Genomic DNA, 22,442 nt, shown 5'->3' on the forward strand with positions numbered 1-22,442 from the left:
TCAAACACTCAAGATTCTGTCGTTCTCTAAACTCCCCACAGCCTCACCTGCTCATCTGATCTTGGGCCCCAGGGTCTTTGACTGAGCATGGGCCACCTATTTGTATGCCCTCCACCTACTGCATACAACTGGCCTCCATTCAACACCCAGGTCTCAGCATAGACGCAGAATCAGTACTCCCTACCTCCGCCCCACCTTGCAGGTAAAGTGTTAGCGTGGGTGACATGGTAAAGGGAGGATCCAGCACTCTTCTGAAATATTGTTGAAATATTTTGGGTATGTCTTCTCCTTACTGCCACCTCTTCCAGGGAGTTTTCGTGATTGTCTTGGATTAGTTTTATGCCCCATCTATGAAACTCAGAGAGCCTGCCTGTGTTTATTTTTCTTGTCATATCACTGGTTTCATTACAAGGGTTGCTGCTGTTTTTTCATTTAATTTGCTGACTTACTGATAGCTACTCAATAGACTTTACATTGTACATCTTTTCTCCCTTTTGCATTTAGAACCATGTGAATGTCCTGCTTAGTAAAAAAAAAAAATTTCTATGGCTCTGATATTTGATGGTCTAAGACTTTGGGTGTCTGGTTAGGATCTCCTTTTGCTAGCTTTACCCTGGTTTGGAAGGTCACCCTAGATAAGAACAATGCTTTGTCCCCAGCCCAGAATGTGTTGAATGACTAAAGAAATAAAGGAGTGGCCTCAAACCTGCTTCCCATCAGAACAGTCACCCTGACCCTAATGCTAATTCTTCCACCTCAGACCTTTCCGCAAGCCCAACACTGACACCCAGTGTAATCTCAAGCAGATCCCCTCCCCTAACACCAGTTTTAAACCTGACCTCTGATCACTGACTGCTGCCCTAACCCTGTCCTCTATCCCTATCCCTAACCTCTATGACTATCTATGAACTTGACCCCTGACATGGCTTTAGCCATGACCTAGATCTCCAGCGGCCAGCTTACCGCTCTTTCCCCACTTAGAAATCCCAGGCTGAAGTAGGGGAGAGTGGGCTGGTCCTTGGTTAGGGGGAGGGAAGGTAGGCATGGGTGAGGCCAGAGAAGGGCTTATCTGGGGATGGGTGGGGCCATTGTGCAGGTAGGACCAGGGAGGGATCATACTGGGCAGACACTGGGCCACCAATGCTGGGGCCAGACAAGGGTAAGTGTGGTGAGGGTTAGGCCAGCGTGGGTGGAGCCATGGAAAGACCAGGATGTGTGGAGGCAGAGGCAGAGGGATGGTGCGGGACGAGTGGGTGTGACCGAGCTGCTCATGGGTGTGGCGTGGGCGGGGTGGGGAGTGGGCCTGCCAGTCTGGGTACGGTGTGGGTGGGGCATTAGGCAGGGCCACGCTGGCTGTGAGCTGGCCAGAGCTCCCACTCACCTCCTGCAGCTGCAGCCGCACTCTGTTGAAGGCTCGCAGCCAGTTGGCCTTGGCCCTGGACAGGGAGTCCTGACCCTCCTGACCTTCCTCAGACACGTGAGGCCTGAAACTGAGGCAAGGGGCATCATGAGGCTCCAGGGCCCCTCCGCTTTCCAAGTGATGCCAGGTCCTCCATGGCTTCTCTGGCCCTTCAGGGACACAGAGGCCTGCCTGTGCCACCTCTGGCCCACCTCAGTGCCCCTCCCCGTGCCCATGTGCCCATCGCCTCTCTGACACCTTTGGGTCCCAGGCTCCCTTTTCCGCTCTCGTGGCCCTTCTGACCTTTTATAATCCCATTTGTCCAGGGTCACTCTGATGCTTCTGAGGCCTCTCCAACCCCAGCAAGTCCTCTGCCTCAGCAACCCCCATGACTCCTTTGGGCCCCGCTGACCCTCCTCTGACCTCCTGGAGCCGTCCTGACCACTCCAATAGACCTATGACTCTGCAGTGACCTCCCTCCCATTCCCCAGGTTCACCTGACCCCCTTGCGGCCCCACTGACCCTCCACCCGTGACACGTGTGACAGCACCTCGGGCCCCTCCCATTACCTCTCCTCAGCCTTGGGGGCCCCCAGCTGAGACGCCCACTCAGCCGCAGACTCCTCGTCAGGTGCAGCCAGCTCCGGGGCCACACCAGGGGCCTCGACAGGTGCAGCTGGAGCCTTCCCCTCTTTCTCAGGGGCAGCTGGAGGGAGGCTGACCCGCTTGAAGGCCTCGGGCTCAGCCACTCTGGGCTGTTCGCGCTGGGCGTAGCTCCCTATGTCATCGGGCACCTCCTCCTCCTCCTCCAGCTCCTCCTCCTCCTCAGGCAGCTCCTCCTCCTCCTCCTCCTCCTCCTCCAGGAAGTCCTCCAGGTCCTCGTCCAGCTCCTCGTCCAGCTCCTCGTCCAGCTCCTCCTCATCCTGGTCCCAGCGTGGGGAGTCCTTGTGGTAGCTGACCGAACTGTGGCAGGAGTGGTAGGAGTCCCGGTCCCGCTCATCCTCCATCTCGGAGCCTTGCAGGCTCTGCTCATCCGGGTCAAAGTCGTCACTTAGCTGCGAGCTGCCCTGGCTCAGCTCCCCTGAGGAGGCGTAGTGGCTGCTGCCCGTGGGGCTGCAGGGACAGGCTGGGGCTTAGAGGTGGGGGTACAAGCTCCATCTGTCTGCTTGCCCCCACCAGCCTGCCCCAGCTCCAGTCACAGGGCTCCATTACTCAGTCATTGACTGAGCAACAGTTGAGCACCTACTGTGCACCAGGCCCTGCTCTAGGCAGCAGGTAAACAGACATAACAAAAGAGACAAAAATCCCTATTCTCTTGGCATTTATGGTCTTGAGCGGGGGTGGGGGGGGGATAGGATAGGCAATAAACCAGATCAATGACATTAATGATCATTAATGTCCTACTGTGCACCACTCCTGTCCACACACTGTAGGGGCTGCAAATGCTCCACACAGGTGCTAGGGACCCCAGTGTGGGTCCACAGCTCCCTTGATGACCTGGCATTCCTGAAACCTGAACATGGCCACGCCCAGCTCCTAAGGTGCCCAGACCTCAGCCTCAGCCTCCCACCAGCAAGCTCCCTACATTCTCCAGATACTCAGGCCTCCCTGCCTCCACTCCTTGCCTCAACCTCCATTCACAGCTGACTCTGCAGTGAGTCCCCTCAGCTCCACCTCAGAAATGTATGAGAAATGCATCCACTTCCTGGCACCCTGGCTGCACCCTAGTCCAAGCTCTGCCATTTCCACTAGGTGCTGCCCCCGTGTCCACTTCTGTCTCTTCCAGTACCTGCTCCCCGTGAAGTCACAGAGGGGCTCCTTCGAATCGTAAGTGCACTCACATACCTCTTTGTTCCAGACCCTACTATGGCTCCCTAGAGCCCTTGAAATAAAATCCATCCTGTGCTCTGCACTTCCATGTGGCCCACACCCTCCAGCCTCCCCACCCTCATCTCCCTCCATCAACCTCTTCTCTCCCCCATCCAGCCATATTGTCCTCCTCCCTGTTCCTGCAACCTCCCACCTCAGGGCCTCTGCATTTGCTGTGCCCTCTACCAGAAACACCCTTCCTCAACTGCTTTATCTGCCAAAATCCTTTGGTGCTCATTAAAACATCACTTGTTTGAGTGAGTCTCCCCCACTTTTGGGCCAGGTCAGGCCCCCATTAGATGCTCCTTATATGCACCCTGGATCGTGCTTGATATGACCAAGAAGAATTACCTGCCCCTGTCCAAGGGCAGGCAGCATGATATGTGACTCACCACTCATCTCCCTTCTAACCATTCATTCGGTCACTCAACAAACATCACTCTTTGTAAATACTTGCTGCCACTCTTGGTGACTGGGACCCCGTTCCCTGGCGGGCTCCTGGGAAGTGCTGCAAGAATCAAAGTGGGTATTTCTCCCCCTGGCCCTTGTTGGCTAGTTATGTGTTCAGTTGATTGCTTTTCAGTGTTCTTCCCTGCAGGCAGCAGGAGGCAGGACAGGCGATCAGCAGGGATTCTGTGGCTGGAAAGGACTCCCAGCTCCCTCTGCTGGTGGATACACAGAATATCCCAGAAGTCCAGTCCAGCCCAACACACTCAGGGGTCCCTCTGGGGAGAAAGGCAGCCTGGGACTGGGACCCCAACACAGGCCAGGACAGGTCCAGCTTGACCTCAAGCACCACATAAATGGACCCTGGCAGGGTTTTGCTTCCTCTTCGCAAATTGAGGGCAGGACCCAGTGGTTGCCAAGCCTCCTCCCATCCAGGCTCAGACACAGGAGGCTCCAGTGCAGCTCTGGCCCTACCCAGATGCCTCCCCCTGGCTCCTGTGTGCTCCGGATAGGCCACCCGTGTGGCTTCCTGTATGATCTGGCACCGTGCATCTCCAGCCTTTAACTGAGCTGTTTCCTCTGCCTGAAATTCCCCTCCTTGGACACCTCATTTACCGGTCACGGGCCAGTCCCAGGCACCTTCCTCCGAGAAGTCCTCCCTGCCTTTCCTCACGGCCAGGGCACCTAGCCCTGTCCCTCCCCTAGCTAAGCCCTGACCTGCAGGACAGAATATCTGTGTCCAGCTCCGTCTCCCCAGCCTCTTGTATCATACAGGACTGGGCAGCATGGTTGGGGTGGCTGGGGAGGGCAGCGTGAGGCCCTCTCAGGGGAACCCAGGCCATTTCTGCCTCTGCATCCCCTTCCGCTTCTGAAAGGTCTCCCCTCGCCCCTGCATGGCCTAAGTACGGTGCAAGGGGAGGGGGCTTGTCCTTCCCTATTCCCCCTTTCCATCCCAGGAACGCGCACAACTGACAGACTTTCTCTGCACATGACACTATTGTCAGCCTACTGCTCTTGTCTTCAACAGAAGACTTCCTCCTGCTAAGAGAGTTAATACTTTATTAATATTTAATATCTTGTTTCAGCTCTTCCCAATGCACTGAAACTTGGTTCCAGGAACCCCTCAAACCTGAGCCAGCAAGAGCGTGCAAATGAATGATACTTTACAAACTAGTGGTTGCAAAAATGGTGGGAGAAGCTGTTAGAAGCACAGGAGTGCTTCTGAAGGTATTTTGAATAAGGAAGTTGCAAACACAAATAGAAAGGGATCTAGCTGTTTGTTTTCAGCTCCACGCACAGGGGGACTCAAGCACACGGGATCTGAATGAAGAACTTCTCCTCTCACCTACGCCACTAAATGTTTCACCTTGAGCGTGTCATTTTGTTTCCTTGGACCTAAAAAGTAAAGAAGCTAGGTGCTCAATCTTTGGAAAAGTTCCTTCCAAAATATTCCATTTGTAAACTATCCAAGGAAAAGTCAAAATAAAACCTGCTCAACCACCTGCAAAAAATTTGTATTTGTTGGTGCTAAAGATTGAGTGGGAAGCTGAAAAGTTTTCCTCAGATTAAATGCTACCCAAACCCACTACCCACTGTCCAATAGAATTTCTGGCAAAGAGGGAGATGTTTTGCATCTGCATGGCCCAGCATGGTAGCCACCAGCCACATGTGCGTGGCTCTTGAGCACTTGAGAGGTGTCCAGTACAATGGAGGGACTGAAATTTTATTGTGCTTCCCTTAATTAATTGAAACTGAAATTTAAAAAGCCACATGTGGCGACGGTGTTTGACAGAGCAGCTCTCAAAGCTGTTTCCCTCAGGGACACAAAGATGGACATTTGAAGCTGTTTTCTAACTGCACCAGAAATAAAATGATTCTGAGTCTGAGGGCGCCTCCAAATCTCAGGCAAGATGGCAAGATGCAAACGCTTGCTTGCACAGTTAACCTCTTAATCAAGGGTTGAAGAAGACCTGAAGTTCAGGATCCTGTGTGGCTATGTTTAGTAACCAGGTGTTGCCCCTGAAGTTTTGAGTGTGGAGTAACACAGGTTGATTCTGAGGAGTCAGCTACCGGATTCCTGGGAGCAGAGAGACCAGGATGCTTCCCTTAGCTGATGATACCCCTTCATTATGCAGACAGAACATCACCTTTGTCCAAGTACAGGACCTTGCCAGGCTAACTTCACAGGCTCCCAGGAGCTCTTATTAGCACTGAGAGACTGTGTGGTATTGTGACTGTGGCCATGGACTCAGAAGCTTACTTGACTGAGTTCAAATCCTGGCTCAGCCACTTACTAGCTGTGTGACTTTAAAAAGTCACTTAACCTCTCTGTGGCTCATTTTTCTTATCTACAAAACCATGGGGAGATGAAGAGGTGAATCTTCACCTCGTAAGATTGGTGTAAGGGGTGAGTTAGCTGGGACCCACTGGAATGCCTAGCACTATATAGTAAGTGCTCAATTAACCATCATTATTTTTCTTGTTTATGGACTAGATACAGCAGGACTAGGATCAGGATGAGATATGTGAGGCCAGCTCCTGCAAGGGCAGGGTCAGATCCTGTCTTTACTTAAAATTTTGATATTTTGCTTATCATAGATTTTTAAAATTTTCACCAGAATATAATTTACATACAATGAAATTCACTTTTATAAGGGTACATTATGATGAATTTTTCTTCACGAATTTTTTGGCATTCATTTTGATGTTTAAAAATATTATTCATCCTTAGTCACAGAGAACAGACTGGTGGCTGCCATTGGGGCTGGGGGCTGGGCAAAATAGGTGAAGAGGATAAAGAGGTATAAACTTGCAATTATCAAATAAATTAGTCATGGGAATGAAAGTACAGCACAGGGAATACAGTCGATAGTATTGTAATAACTGTATGTTGACAGATGGTAACTACACTGACTGTGGTGAGCATCTCGTAATGTGTATAATTGTCAAAACACTGTGCTGTACACCTGAAACCATATATATTGTAGGTCAGCTATATTTCAATGAAAAAATAAAACACAATATTGCTTATCTTGATGACTGAGTTTCTTGGCACCCTCTTAAGCTTTACATTTGAGACAACTTCAAGGGTACTTCACCTGCCCCCCACCCAAGTCTAGTCCTGGACCTAAGGTCTAGGGTTAACTTCCAGCTCTGGTGTATCAGAGTCTCACAGTAATAGGAGGCCCTGCTGTATGTATAAACTTGAGCTTATTATCTTAAAGAGATTTTTGGGGGTCATATCAATCAATAGAAGTATAGGTTCGACATCAAGGGAGTACAAAGTACTCAAAATTTCCTTCCACCCTCTAACGGAGGAAATGTATTCTCTGGGGAACAGTTTGGAAGAAGACCAATGACCAAAAATCACACCAGGCCGCTGCTTGGCACCCAGTAGGTTCTCCATAAACGCTAGTCCTTATGATGACTTGCCAGTTGCATGACCTCACGTAAGTGACTTAACTTCTCTGTGCCTTGATTGCCCATCTGTCAAATAGGACCAATAATATTCCCACCCCGAGAACGAAATGAGATGATGAAAGCAAGATGCTAGACCAATGCTGGGCACATAGTTGGCTCCAAACACCATTATTTGTGTTATTTGTTTAGCTAACAGTCACTACATACCACTTTCAGGCACCATTCTCAGTGCTTTATAAGTATTTAACCTGTTTAATATCATGTTTACCATTGCTGCATTTGGAAGCCGGGGCTGGGGTGTTCAGGGCAGGGAAGAGGGATGGCAGGTGTAAGGGTCAGCCTCACAGGCTCAAGAACCAGTCCCTGCACTGGGCACTGGCATGACCCGTGAGAGGCCCACCTCCTGGACAGATCTAGGGATAGCCTGCTTTCAAGGGAGCAGTTATGGTAGCTGGACCAAGCAGGGTCAGCCCCCAACTCACTGTGCCCACGGTCACCAGCCAGGAACACAGGGCCAGGGGCCGCAGGGAGGGCTGGGCCACAGCACCCTGAGACCATCTTCCAGCTGAGTCTTTCCGACATAACTATGCCTCCCCACCCCCCACTAATGCTCATCTCTTCCCCCACCCACCACATCTCCACCCCCAGTTACAGGTCACATGGGGCCCAGTGACTTCTAAAGGGAGTCTCGATGTACACCCATATTTCAGGGGAACCTTTTGTGGACCTCCTGACTTCCCTCTGTTCAGCCAAAACAGATACCCTTTCAGAAAGCTGTGGAGCTTTCTTGCAAGATTTTGGGTAAAGAAAGACCTCTACCTATTACCTGCGAGAAAGTGCGGATGCTGCTTTCCTAGCCCCATTTACTCCACCCCTAAATCCCTCCAGCCCCCTACTCCTCCCCACTGCAGGAGACACAGCTGGACACACACACACACGCAGACCTCCACTCCGTGACAGCTACCTGAGGGCCCTTGGCTCAGAGAACTCTTCATAACTGTGCATGGAGTCGCTGTAGGATTCCCGGGAACCCAGGGGTGGCGGGCGGACAGAATACTGGTGGACAGAGGCATTGGGCTGGGATGTAGTGTAATAGGGTGGCGGGATGCTGTTGCTCGTCTCACTGCGATAGTCACTGTCACGGTCATCCACCGCACTGTCAGGGTCATCGTCTGGAAGAGAAAGGTGAGGGGAGAGTGAGTGGGGGAGGGAGAGAGAGAAGACACGTGGAGGCCAACAGTCTCTTGGCCTTAATATGCTGAGTACTTTGACTGGCTGCTATCCCAAGAAGAGGACTCTACCAGAATGAATGAAGGCTCTTGGGACATGTTAATAGAAGTATACGCTTTAGAATAAGGGAAGCGAAAATCTTGCTTTGTCTCATGTGGGCCAAAAGGGATCTAGAGTTTGGGGTCCAGGGTAGGTCCTACGATGTGAAGAGGACAGGGACAAACTGGAAGGGGTCCTTCAGCTAAAGTTGTGAGCATGGAGTTTGCTGAAGTCCAGGCCCTCTGACAGCAAAATGATTTCCATCAGGCACAGAGCTTCTCACACCAAGGGAAGCTGGAGGGAAATCAGCAGGATTGTAAGTGTGGAGTGTAAATGCCCTTTCTCCCTCAGGGATTTCTTGTTATCTGAGGATGGGGATTGAAGCTCACATTCACAGGAGCAAAGAGGGGGCTCTCACAAGATGCTACCTCCCTCAGAAAGTTAGAGTCTTTGGTTGGCAAGACAACCACACACCCAGAATCCATTGCTAAAATGGAATAGGGTGGGGTTACCAAACTTCAAGCGTTCAGTAAGAATTAAAGGATGTTTTAGTTAGGTTGGTTTTCCTTAGGAAAAAGAAAATGGCACCAAAAGATATTAGAATGTGGTGGGGTGGGAGAGGCTGAATTTGTTTAGAAAGGAACACTTGGGTTGAAAACAAATGCTCTCTTTCGGTGATCGTATCAATTTACTAGGTGATTTTAAATACCAAGGGGCTAGCTTGCACCTTTTTATGCCCTTAAGTATTTTTGCTCATTTCCCAAATGTTTGTATATTTTTCTTGCTTTGTTATTTTAAACTTCTAATTATTTTCCAGCTAATGGTGTCTGTTTCTATATATTCATCAAAGAAATCGGTCCATTTTTCACAAAATGTAGCAAACTGTTAAAAACTTAAATTTATACTTTATGTATGAAGCTACTTGGATTCATTCTCTAAGTTATTTTGTCTTTAGAAAAACCTTAAATTCATTTTCAGTCAGCAAAGCTGTCCTTCCCAAAAGTAACTCTGGCTTCCCAGTTTCTCACTGGATTTGGGCCACGATGACCTACAAGCTTTTCACCCTGTCCCTGTCATCCACGGCTACCATCTGAGGCGCTGCAGGCTGAGGCCAGAAGTGAGGGAATCTACACCACGGACCATCCCCCACAAAACTCTGGACAATTTGTCAATGTCACCAAACCACCCTTCTGACCAGCTTGTTTTCTATGCAATTATCTGGGATAACAGTCTTTAGCCAAATTGGCCTTCCCTCCACCAAACTGCCCTTGACGGGGCCAAGATATTCCTGACCAAATTGCATGAAGTTGTGTACATGTTTACCAAATTATTTTTTCTGACAGACTGTCTGTTTTTGAGGGACACATCGCTTTCTACAGCATTCTCTTTGCTTTCCCCAAGACTCTGCTTCTTTCCAAATAGTTTTTTGACCAAATTGCCTGCTTCTGGATATGGCATTTTCAACCACCTTTGTTTTGACAAAATGGTCTGCTTTTGACCCAAAAGTCTCTGCCGTTCTTGACCCAATTATCAGCTTTTACCAAAATGGTTTTAATACAAAATATCTTTGTTTTTGACTGTGTTTGTGGCAAACTAACACAGTTGTTACCAAGCCTTCTTGTCTGTCAAATGCCCACTTTGGCTAAATTGGTTTCTGATCTACTCATTTTTGACAAATTATTTTGGATCAAAGTATTTTTGAAAACAGTTTCCCTGGTCCTGGAAGGTAGGTGGAGTACATACAACCTTTCCATCAGGATGTGGGGAAGGGTGGAGGAGCCCCCAGCTGGTAGAGTAGAAAGAAAGACCGGTGCTCAGAATAGAAGACTGGATTTCTCTGGGAGGGACAAGACACAGGGAAAGGGAACGATTCCTCAGGAGGAAAAATGGGCATCCAGTTAGGGCAGGCGGCCCGTCTCCTTCCCCTGGGGGCAAATCGGAGCAGGGGGTGGGCTTTGGGAGCTGAGGTCTCTGGAGTGATACCTGCCTGGGGGCCCCTGCCCAGCTGTTCTGAGACCCTCTCCCCTCCCCACCCAGCTGGGTGACCTTGGGGCCAATTTCCAGGTGGAGGAGGAAGATGGGGAGACAAAGAGGAAGAGTCACAGGAGAGGAGATGAGGTTATACATGGAGAATGGCGGTGGGGGGGTCACAGTGCCCAGCTGGAGACAGGCAGGTTCCCGGCCTGAATGCCTACTTCTCCCAGCTGGATTCCCCCACCACAACGGCGGGGGCCCGGTCCCCACCAGCAGAGCAGGATTCTCAAGATGGACATTAATGGTTGCAGGCAGGAGGGCACAGAAGGGGTCTTGTCAGTCCTCCGGAACCACTGTGTTGGCCACAGGGTCCCTGCCTCCTTGAGCGGCAAGGCAGGGGCCTCAAGGTCACCAAGGTGCCCGCCTCCCTGTGGCCTCCCAGAACACCAAGCTGAGTACTTACTCTGCTGTTCACCCCAGCCAAAATAATTCCAGTTGCCTACAAAGAGAAGGGGCAGAGACAATAAAAGGGAGCAGCAGAGGTGGGGTGTGGGGAGAGGGGCTCTCCCATCCTCATTCTCCCCATCTCCTCCTCCGAACCCAGGACCCCGGACCCCTCCTGCCCGGAGTCTCTTCCCTGAGTATCACTTTAGCCACTGATATTTATCACGGCCTGCAACCACCACCTTGGGAGGAAGGTGGGATATCCTGTTTTTCAATGAGGCCACAGGCTCAGCCAGGGGGTAATAAAAGGGGCACTGGGTTCCAGGGTTTTCCAGTTCTGAAGTCTGGGGTCAGTGCCCCCTACTTCCCTATCCTAACTCACAGATAAGTAAAGAAACACCGACCTGGAAATCCTAAACTTTGAAACAGCCCTGTTAGGTGAGTTTCTATCATTCTGAGCATTTTACATGCAAAGACAACAGGGATCAGAGAGGTAGAGTGAGTAGCCTCAAGTCACAAAGCCTTAGAGTATCAGGACAAGTGAGAAATCACATCTTCCCACAACTGCTATGCCCAGCCTCCCTGGCATCTCAGAGAGTTGGGCCAGAATCATGATCCCTCTGACTTCTCCATAAAATGCAGGGGTGGCGGGGCGGGACAACACATTCCCAAAAAAACTTGGAGGTAAATGCACCGTGAGTGGATACGATACCCTTCCCAAATCCAACCCACCCTTCAAGCTCCGTCCACCTGCTCGGGTGCTCTTTGTCGCTTGCTCCTGCCCCCACATTGCCTGGCCCTGCTCCCCCCTACAATGCTTCAGTGACCCCATTCATCAGGGAGGGGATTTGTTATTTCTTCAGGGCAGTTATGACCTATCCCCAGGCAGGAAAGTGGAGATACTTTCTCAATGTCGTACTCCAAGTTAGCGTAGGAATGGGGTCCCCTGACTGCAGTCCCACAGGCCATCTCCCGGCAGGGACCATCACCACCATCCTGGGCATATGGGGTGGGTGTGGACAATGGATACAGGAGAGACTGTGGGAGAGGAGGCAGGGGGATGGAGAAGCAGGTGGAAGAGGAGAGAGAGGTTGAAGGGTTGTGTGAAGGTAAAGCATCACGTGTAGGGGTGCTGCCCTCAGACTACATGATCCATCAGTTCATCCCCACTCCAGAGGACTCAGAGGGCACTTGTAGGTGAGAAACGTCTCATCGGCCCATGGAGACCTGGTCTGGGTACATCTGCGTGTCCACAGGACTAAGGAGGATAAACACTCTCAAAAACTTCAGCCTTGAAGGTGGTGGGGTGGGGCAGTAGGCACAGAAACAAGGTCCTCAACATCATTAATAAATGCAGTGCAGCAGAAAAAGAAGCAAACTTGGGGTCTCTCAGACCTGAGTTCAAATCCTGGCTCTGCCTCCCGCTAGGTATGTGACCTTGGATAAGTCGCTTCCCCTCTCGGGCCTCAGTTTCTTCATCTAAGAAAATGGGCCAATGAAACAGCCTTTGTCCATTGTACATGAGCTGTTGTACATGTGCTGGCAGGATTGTCTGTCTGCACCATCTGACTGCAGGCTGCCTGGTGGGGGAGGGATCTGTACTGCCCCCATGAGAGTTTGTTGAGTGAGTTATGGATTCCAATCCAGGATGTCATCCAAGGAATTGAAGAATCTGCAAAGTGTTTTTCGAGACTTTAGGTGACCTGGATCCTTCCAACCGCCCTTAGGTTCGGAGGCTGTCAGATGCCCCATTTCAAAGAGAGGGCTTCTAAGGATCAGAGGGGAACACTGTGTGCCTGTGTTCACACTGCGTGCCTGTGGTCACACTGCAAGGAAGGACTCAAGCCCAAGCTTCAAATCTTGTCTTTCCACTACGCCGTGAGTGGATACTGTACACTCTTAGGACTTGCCTCTCTGGAGGAGAGTGGCCCCATTACACGGGACAGTCACGGGGTTGGAGAGGGGTGAGAATTTCAGTTGATGCCCAGGGAGGAATCAAGAGGTACTTACAACACTGGTTGCTGGGGACAGGGAGAGGCTTGTCTTGTTCATCTTGGAAGGAGTACTGAGAGAGAGGGAAAGAGAGAGAGTTCATCACAGGAAGGACTAGGTGCCAGGGGGCCAGGACGGTCCTCAGTTCTGCTTCATCCTGAAGCCCCACTGCCTCCCAAATTCTCTCCCTCTGCAGGAGAAAGATGTAAGTATCCACAGAGACAGAGAGGGAGGGAGGGATAGGGAGACACACATAGAGACAGTGAGAAAAAGAGATAGAAAAAAAGAAAGAGAGACAGATCAGAGAAAGGAGGAGAGGGGAAAACTGAGGCAGGGAGATGAATAAAGATGATGAGATTGGACAAAAATTACAAACATGTGAATGTTGCCCCTTGGCCTTCCACCTCCCAGTAAAGAGAGTTGTAGTCTTGTCAGCTATTTCTTTCCTGCCCTCACTTTCTGAAGACTGTCTTCAGGGGTCGCACTGGGTATTGACTGTGCGGCTGCAGAGCCAAGAAGGGGCTGCATGGAAGAACAGATGTACAGGGGCGAGGCCTGGCGGGGGAGGAGGTCTGTGTCAAGAACGTCTGAGAGAGTGGCTCAAGAAGCTGAGAGGTGTGGGGCAGAAGGAACACGGCCGGACTGCTGCAGCGCCCCCATATCTCCTTGGGGGTGTTTGCCATGAGTCAGCTGGCATCCGTACATTGTTGGTGGGCTGTACGTTCTTTGATGCCATCATTGCTTTGGGACTGGACCACATGGGCGGCTGCTTTAGTTGGGTTACAAAGAGCTGAAGACACAGACACAGGGAAAGACAAGCAGAGAGAGACACAGAGATAGAGAAGAGAGGACATGGGGAAACACAGAGAGACAGACACAAAAAGAAAAGAGCCTCCCATCCCAAAACGCACCTCGTCCTGGTCCCGCATGGCATTCAGCTGCTCCAGCTTTTTGGCCCAGTAGCGCGCCTCCTCCTCAGGAATGTCTGGAAGCAAAGCCCTGGCTGTGAGCCTGGAAACCCCTCCCTGCCTCTCAGCCTTCATCCAGTGCATCCCGCAGTCCTACAGGGCTGGTCTCAAGCAGGTGGAGGGAGAGGAAGAGAGAGAACGGGGTGGCACCCCCAATCCTGCTGCCCCAGAGCTGCCTTAGGAATGAATGGAGAATGGGAGAGGGGATGCATCATGGCTTAAGAATGGAGAAGCCAGATGTTCTTGGAAAGATGATGTAGAGAGCATCAAGCTGCTTCCAGGAGAGGAAGAGAGGTTTCTCTGTGCTTCTGCCTCTCGTCATCTCTCTCTGTCTCTGTCTTTCTTCCTGTCTTCAGCTCACTTCTGCAGCCTAAGACCTCATCAAGGACCAGCCAGGACAGCTCAGACCCAGCTCAGAGCCCCATGGATCAAGAAGCATTTGCCACGCACTGGTGACATGCAGCATCTGGGATGTGCTCCCCCGGCAGCAGGCGCGGGTCTCCACTGACCCACTGCCACCCAGGAAAGCCTCTCTTCTGGTGAAAAGAACCTCATCTGCAAAATGAGGAGTTGTTTGGACCCACCCAGGCCTGGCCATTCTCCTGGGACTGAGTGAGGGTCTAGAGCCCCCCACACTCACCTAAGGGCAGCTCGAAGCGTGTATCAAGGAGGATGCGGTGGAAGGTGGGGTCCTTGGTGCCGCAGATCTCGTTGTCTGCCATGATGACCTGAGAGTCCAGTGTCAGCCACTCTCCAGGGCCCTCCTGGCATTGGGGGTTGGGTAACAGGGGTTAGGGTCCCAGGTGAGGTGGGGTGGGTCAGGTACCTGCTGCATGCTGCCCAGCAGGCCCCCTACTACCACACAAGAGGTATCCCTCACCCCATCTCACCCTTACCCCAAGATCAAGGGTCACATCCCCACTTAAAATATAAGGAAACTGAGACTCAGCTAGAAGGTACAGTCTACGGCAACATGTGTGTCCAGGGAGCCCAGAAGCAAAGCCTCAGAGAGGGGACCCTATGGCGTCAGGCAAGGGTAGTCCCAGCCTTGCACAGATACTTCTCATCCTTAATGAGGAGTTATGTGGCCCTAGCTTCAGATAAAAGTCCAGATGCTCCCACCATTCAGAGAGGAACCCCCTGCCAAGTGAATGGACCAGTCTCCCTTGGTTCATGGATGGGAACCCTTAAGCAGGTGGGGTCCACTCTGAACCTCAGTTTCTTCATCTCTCAAATGAGAATGATGTTCTGCTTTTTGCAGCCCCAGGGAGAGGTGGTGTTTTGGCAGCAGTGAATCTGGCAGGGATGAAGATAATAGTCAAGGGTGCCCTTCGTGGTTCATTGCTGCCCCAGGTGGCCAGACCTTCCTCATACTTGGTGGGCTGGGGGAAGGGGGAGTGTCACTGAGAAAATTCTGGATTGTCCTCAATGCTTCCTTTAGGTCTCACTTTCCTGCTGCACCCTTTGCCTCCTTGTGCATACATTCATTCATTAGAAAATACACCCGCCATGGCACCTCCTCTATGCCTGGTCTGTGCTGAGCAATGTCAGGATCCCCAAGAGGCTCCCAAGGAGCTTGCAAACACAGGAAGCAGAGTCTGATACAAACACTCCTAGCCCTAAGAGGTCAGGGTGAGGCCAGAGGGAAGGAGCAGGGCTGAGAGATCCTGGGGGAAATTCGTGAGTGCTTCCTGGATGACAGAGTATAGGCATTGGGTTTAGACACTTGAAGCCCAGGGAACAGCATATGTGAGGATTCAGAGGTCTTCTTTGCGGCCTGTAAGGGGTGTGCATTGAGGTGTTAGGGGAGGGGAGGCTGGCAATGTGGGCAGATGCCATCAAGAAATCCTCCCAAGGAAGATGGTCAGGGAGGGCAGGAAACGGTCCTGGTATAGGAAGAGCCTGCTTGGCTCAATATGGAGGGTCCAAGTGGAGGGGGCAAAACTCAAGTCCAGGAAGCCAGGGAGGAGGCCAAGGTTATTGCCTAGTACCTAAGTGCTGGTGTAGCCTTCCGCCTGCAAAAGTGCTAAGTGCCCACAATATCCCTTCTCCTCTCTTCCAAAGGAATATATTTTTAACTGAACCCAGGGCTGTACAGTTTGTGACTACATTTCCCAGACTCACTTGCAGCTAGGAGGGGCCACATGATTAAGTTCTGGCCACTGGGATGTGAGTGAAGTACCTACCAGCTGCTCCCAGCTTGGGCCCCCTCACATACCACCTTTCCCTCCCCTGATGGGAATGCAGAATGTAATGGTGATCCTCCAGCAGCCATCCTGGGCCATGAGGTGGAAGCCACATATGGAGAAAGGCTAACCAACAAGATGGAAGTAGTTTAGGCCCACTGCAGCCCTGGGTGTCTACATGAATACTGTCAGGGGATGGAGGTAAATGTCCATCTTGTTCAGGCCACTGGCCTCTGGATTCCTCCCAAGGCACCCCTCCTCAGCCTTCAGCCCCCACTCACTTCATTAGACTGGCGGATGGTCCTCAGGGGGATCCACACAGTGCCCACCATCGTGTCCCAGATGAGACCCTTGTTCCACACCTCTACCGTCAACCCCAAATCCAGGCGGTTAATCTCGCTGTGGAGAGAGGGGAGAGGTATGAAGGGGCAGGAATGAGGTAATGAAGACTCAGAAATGTCAGTTCATTCAAACCTATGCCTAGGTAAGTCCTAGCCAGGAAGACAACACAGTGGTGCTTGTTTTATAGAGGGGAAACAGAGGCCAGAGAGGGCTAAGTTACATGCTCAGGGTATCACAGAAGAACCAGAATTCGAAGCTGGGAGGGAAGGAGTGGGGACAGATGACATCTCCTGCATCCCCAACTCACCTGGCTTTTCCTTGAGCCCTCAGACCCTGAAAATACTGGCTAAGTGAAGAAGAGACTCAAACACCCTCAGTGGCTCCCTATTGCCCCAGGATAAGGACATTCACAGTACCTCAATCTTCCCAGTGTCATCTCTGTCCAAGCACATGGGGACACCCCTGGGCATATGAATGACCCCACCTCTAAGCACTTTTCCTTTAGGCTGTACCCTGGAAATATGGGGGGGAAAGATTGGGGGGATACTTTGGTGAATGTCCAGTTCACTGAATTTACCAATTTACCAAAGATTTATCCTAAAGGTGATTGGTAGCTCCAGGTTGAAGGCAGGGTCCAGATCTTTAATTCATTCAGTTACTAGGCAAATATTGAAAACCTACTGGGTCAGGGGATGGAAACTGCCATGTACTTGGCATGGAGGTCACAGTGGAGACAGAGATCCACCAGGCCCTATCCTCCTAGAGCTCAAATTCCTGGGGCAGAGGCCAGAAATAGGTCAAAAAAAAATCAAAGGAATGATTAAATTAACAAGTGATGGCATGGCCTGAAATTACTCTTCAATTGCAGCTTGAGAGTGGTGTTCAGGGAGGGCTTCCCTGAGGAGGTGACACAGCTGAGACCCAAAAAACAAGAAGGAGCTGGTCAGGAAGGGGAGGGAAGAGGCAGAGCAAGTGCAAAGGCCCTGGGGCAGGAAAGTCCTGGACTTGTTGGAGGAATGGTACAGAGATGGGTGTGATTGGAGCAGGTGAGCCAGGAGAGGTGACGGGAGATAGTGGCAGGAGGTCACAGGGGTCAGACCTCAGGGTGGGGGCAGGGGGACTTTGGGAAGGAATATGGGTTTTGTCCTGGGGTTGATGAGCCACAAGCCATGGACAAGTCTGGAGAATGACAGGACGTGATTTGCAGTTTTAAAAATATCCCCCTGGCTGCCTAGAGAACAGATTGTGGGAGGTGGACGGCAGCAGGAGGCCAGGGTGGAGGCTGGCGGGCAGCAGGGACTTGGCTGGTGGCCTAGGAGTTAAAAGGAAGTAATTGGACTCAGGAAGGGCTTTGGAGTAAAGCTGATGGATGAACATGGGGCCAAGGGAGGGGGGAGAGGAGTCCCAGATGACATGTAGGTGTCCAACTCTGTCCATCAAGGTGCCTGGATGTGTCAGGGGCTGAGGCCGTGCCTGCCGATTGCTGCAAACTCACAACATGAAATCCTGCTCCCAGCTGGGCTGGCTGCCCCGCACAGCAATGGTCGTGCTCTTGACATTCTGCACCTTCAGGGTCACGTACGTGTTGAATTTCTCTGTGGTGGTAGAGCAGGGGTCAGTGCAGGGGCTCAAAAACTACTCTTGCCCCTTCCCAAGCTCTAGATGACCCTATTCTGATCCCAGGGGGGTCTCTGTGCACTTGGGGCCACCCCTAGGTCCCCATCACTGAGCTGCTTCTGTGCCTCCACCCCCAGGCTAGCCTCTGAGCCACCCACCCCATTCCCAAGGGAGTTACCTAATACAACTGCTTAGAAATGACTGTGTCCAATAGCTTTGGCTTTTAGCTGGGAAGACTGAAGCCCCAGACAGTGGAACAAAACTTACCATGAGAAACTCCCTTCATCTCTCTGAGCCTCATTTTTCCCACCTATAGCCTCATTTAAGCCCCGTCTCTTAGCATCCTGGGAAGGGGCACTGGTTCAGGGTGAGCCTCACCTCCACCAGGGTCTCCAAGGGATGACTGGGGAGACTGCTGGGACCCCAGGCCAAGGTTGACACTCCTCTTGATGCTCAGCATAGAGCCCAAGTTTCCCATCACTGTCTCACACCCCCTCCCCTGACTCTCCAAAAGACAGACAGACAGATAGGCAGATAACACAGGACAGGGCAGGAATACAGTCCACTTACCTTGAGCACCATCAAACTTGGCTTTTTTGACTGTGGAGAGAGACAGAGATAGGGAAGGGAGATGGGGAGAGAGGCAGGGAGGAGAGAGACAGAGACAGAGACACAGAGAGACACACCAAAATGGAGACATAATGAGAGGGACACAGGAGACACGAAAAGATACAGGCAAAGATAGAGAGTGAAAGAGACAGATAGACCAAACAGAAAAAAGGAAAAGATCCAGACAGAGGTGAAGTCAGAGACAAAGAAACAAGGAGAGGAGGAGAAATAGGAAGGAGAGGCGGGAGGCAGGGATGAGAGGGAGAGAGAGAAGCCATCAAACAGATGAGCACAGGCAGATCCAAGGGTGGAAGGAAATTTGGAGCCTGGGAAACTTCCTTGCCCCCACCCCATCAACCTGCCCCAAAGCTCCCTGCCCCAGCTGTGCCTTTACTCACAATTGAACAAGATTCAATAGAAGGAGCTGGGCAGGTGGCAAGAGAGGCTTCCCCCAGGAAGCCCACCAGGACTGCCACAGGAGGAGGACTGTTGGGGAGGAGGAGTAGGGAGAGAGAGGAGAAAGACAATCCATTGACCCCCATCTCCCTCTCTGGCCAGCGAGACTTCTCCCCCAACTGTCCAGCTCAGTCTGTCCTACCAAATACTCCCAGGGTTTGGGGTCCAGTATTCAAAGGGGACTAGGGGAGGCAGAATAGAACAACCAGAGAATACTGCACATACAGACATCCTAGTCCCGGCCAGGAGGCTGTTAGAGATTGTCCAGCCCAACTCTCCTGTGAAAGCTGCAACCCAAGTATATGTTGGAGTCCCAAATGGTACAGTGTCTTTATGATCCACATAGCCCCAGAGCTGCAAGTGATTCAAAGTATTTCCACTTTATTGTCTTTTCTCATAAGATATTAAACTTTTACTTTCAACATCTCTCATACCCTGCAGCTGTCCCCAACATCTTTCTCCACCATTCACTCTCATCTTATCCAAACTGAGTCTCTCTCCTGCTGTCCACATTTCTTTTCACTTTTTCCTTTCTAAATGAGTATTTTTGTTTGCTTAGGCAATAGCAGCACATTTTACAAAATCCAAACCAACCAAAAGACTGCACATAAGAATAAGGTTCTTTCCAACCCAGCTCTCACTGCCCCTCCCAGTGCAACCAACATTACCAGTTCCTTGCTGTACTAGAGATAAGACAGCCTGTGCTTCAGCAATTACATGCTCGCGCGCATTATTTTGTTTCCTACCCACGGTCGCATTCTACACCATCTGTAGAAACTTTCTGTTTCTTGGTATGTCCTAAAGTGTGTGTGCAAGTAAGCTGAAGGATACATTCGCAGAAACAGAATTGTGTCACTAGTCTTTCTACTTTTGAGAATCAAGTTCAGCCTTTTTCCAGGCAAATGCCATGGTGTTCGAAACTTACGTTCATCACTGTCTCCATCACTTGAATTTCTGTCTTGCAAAAACACCTAAATGGAACCAGTAAAGAGGGGATTCCTGTGGGGGGAGGGGAAGTGGAGGGGTTTTAAACACTTGTCAGTAACTACTGTTTGTTCCTGTTGGAGACAGTGCCTGGGGGGGGGGGTAAGGGAGGTTGGAAGGACCAACACCCAGAAGCACAACACCCCAGAGCTGCAGAGCAGGAGAGGGAACGAGCGCCTTCATATGCAAGTGCCAACCTCTCTCCTAAGACCCAGACTTTGAATGGAAATGGGTTGTACATCAAACCTACCACACGTGGCTTTGGGTTGGGGAGGTAGAGTGCACCTGGAGCCCTTGGCTGGGCACTGGGAAAGGTGAGCACCTGTTCAGTATGGAGTCAGGTGAAGTAAGGTCAGTTAACGGTGCCGTGTGACCCTGAGCAAGTGAACCCCCATCTTCCTCCACCTCTGTCTCACTCCTTATCTGTATCTCCTTGTTGTTTTTTAGATCTGGCTTTCTCTGCGTGTGTGTCTTTCTCTCTGTCTCTTTCTCCACACCCAAAATCAGTCACCATGTCCTGTCTTTCTCCCCTTCCCACTTGAGGTCCTTCCCACGTGTAGAGGCCCCTCTCCTGAGTGCACACTCAGTCCCGGTCCCAAGAGCCCCCTCACAAACCCTCAGTCCCACCCAACTCACAGGGAGCTTGCCAACCCAGCCCCCCACCCCTGGGACTGTTCCCAGCAGGGGTTCCAGGCACCCCTTCTAATGACTGTGAAGGCATGTGTGTAGCAGGGGCAGGGTAGGGCACAGTGGTGCAGGACAGGAAAGAAGAATGGTGGGGAGACAAAGACAGTCTGAGAGAGGCACACACCCGTGCAGGGACCAACACCAGGATAGAAAGGAAAAGGAGGGAGGAAGAAGTGGGGTGGGGAGGTAACAAATCATGAGTCGGAGACAGACAGAAACAGAGATGCAGAAAGACAGAAAGAGAGAGACACATAGATTTCCGCTAGGTAAGGCAGACAGGGGAGATACCAGGGAGAGGAGAGGCAGAATTGGAGAGAAGAGCTGGAGGGAGAAATCTGAAGGGGGTAGGTGGCAGGCCCTGGGGAAATCTAGGGGGTTCACTGGGGTCTGGCCTGACTCTGGCCCCACCCTGCAACTCCCACTCCATGTCCCCTTTTTTACAGACCAGGGACTGGGCTTAGAGGGAAGGCCAGTCATCCAGGGTCTGTCCTCCATCCTGTCCTCTGGGCTTGGGGTGGGAGCTCTCCAACGCCATCCTCCTGGTTCCGTTTCTCTCCACTCTTGTCACTGTCTTTCTGTGTCTTCCTCCTCTGTCTCTGTCTCTCTCATCCCCACTCCCTCCATCTGCCCCCTTTCCTCCTCCCTAAGCCTCTAGGGGCCAGATGGTAATGGGCTCAGTTGGGGTCCACCAGTGGTGGGGAGATGACAGAAGCTTTAGCTCTGACAGCTGAGGCCAGGTCAGGCCCCCAGGCGCCTTCATGGAGTCCAGGGTGAAGATAATCAATGTATGTTCATCACTAGAGACTCAAGGGGAGGAGGGGGAGGCCCAAGGTTGGGGGGTCAGGGAGGGGGACTCACAGGGATGGGGAGCTCATGGTGGAGTATGGGGTAAGGGGAAGAAGGGGTGGTGCCTGAGGACGATGGGAGGAGGCTCAATGAGGAGGGAGGGGACTCGGAAGGGGGAGGGACACAGAGGGGGTGGGCAATACCAGGAGAGGGTCCCAGGGGGGCAAAGGACTTGCAGGAAGGAGGGGGCTCGCGTAGGGGCCAGCAGGGCCGAGAAGGTCTCTCCCTTTGTCTTCCCCGCCAGTAAATGGTCCCGAGTCTCTGCTGCTCTCACCCCTACCATCATCCAACTCCGCCCCAACACTCCCCCTCCACCCTCGCCTGCGCCAAGCCGGGCTGCGGCATCGGGGTCACCAGGGCGGAAGCGCCACCCCTCCCCCGTGAGCTTCTGGTCACACGCACGAGTCTATTTATAACGTGGGCGCAGCGGGTAAGAGCGACGCGACGTCTAGGAGTGGCGGTCTGACTGGGGACACCGCGTCACGCAGGTCAGCAGACCGCGCGGCTTCCGAGGTCCCCGGGGAGGCGGATCAAGCTGGCTGATTAATATGGTTGCACAAGCAGATGCTGAATGGGCGGAGGTGGGAGCAGGGGCTCAGGCGCTGCCAGGCTCTGGGGCCTCTTTCTGCATCTGGGGCGCGGTAGGGCTAGCTGGTCTTACTCCCTTCTACCTCCAATTCCCTTTCCCCTTCCTTCTGTATCAGTATTAGCATAGGCATTATTAATTATTAATATCGTTATTATTATTATTATTATATTACCATTACTATTTTTATTTGGTTGGGTTCTAAGTATGCCTCTAGCTTGGATGACCCTAGATTGTAAATGAGGTAGCCTCCAGCCTTGGGGCACCGGTCCATGACCTGCCAGGTCCCAGGTGGGGTGGGGGAGTAAAGGATTCCAGCCATCAAAGGCAGCATTGGAAAGCCCAAAT

General features: G+C 51.8%; 1 protein-coding gene across 3 annotated transcripts in view; it reads right to left on the minus strand.

Moving 5' to 3' along the window:
• The window catches only part of UNC13A (unc-13 homolog A), a 62,852-nt gene that overhangs the window by 35,338 nt on the left and 5,072 nt on the right, over positions 1 to 22,442 (minus strand). For all 3 annotated transcript variants that reach the window (XM_057490114.1, XM_036876033.2, XM_036876031.2), the window contains exons 2-11: positions 18,497 to 18,526; positions 17,805 to 17,904; positions 16,249 to 16,366; positions 14,422 to 14,545; positions 13,725 to 13,798; positions 12,832 to 12,886; positions 10,841 to 10,876; positions 8,099 to 8,306; positions 1,969 to 2,511; positions 1,382 to 1,490 (exon numbers count right to left, since the gene is read on the minus strand). In XM_057490114.1, the coding sequence (XP_057346097.1) occupies positions 1,382 to 1,490; positions 1,969 to 2,511; positions 8,099 to 8,306; positions 10,841 to 10,876; positions 12,832 to 12,886; positions 13,725 to 13,798; positions 14,422 to 14,545; positions 16,249 to 16,366; positions 17,805 to 17,904; positions 18,497 to 18,526 (1,397 nt within the window). The remainder of the gene's footprint in view (positions 1 to 1,381; positions 1,491 to 1,968; positions 2,512 to 8,098; positions 8,307 to 10,840; positions 10,877 to 12,831; positions 12,887 to 13,724; positions 13,799 to 14,421; positions 14,546 to 16,248; positions 16,367 to 17,804; positions 17,905 to 18,496; positions 18,527 to 22,442) is intronic.

The sequence above is a fragment of the Manis pentadactyla genome, chromosome 12, assembly GCF_030020395.1.
Source record: "Manis pentadactyla isolate mManPen7 chromosome 12, mManPen7.hap1, whole genome shotgun sequence".
Lineage (NCBI taxonomy): Eukaryota > Metazoa > Chordata > Mammalia > Pholidota > Manidae > Manis > Manis pentadactyla.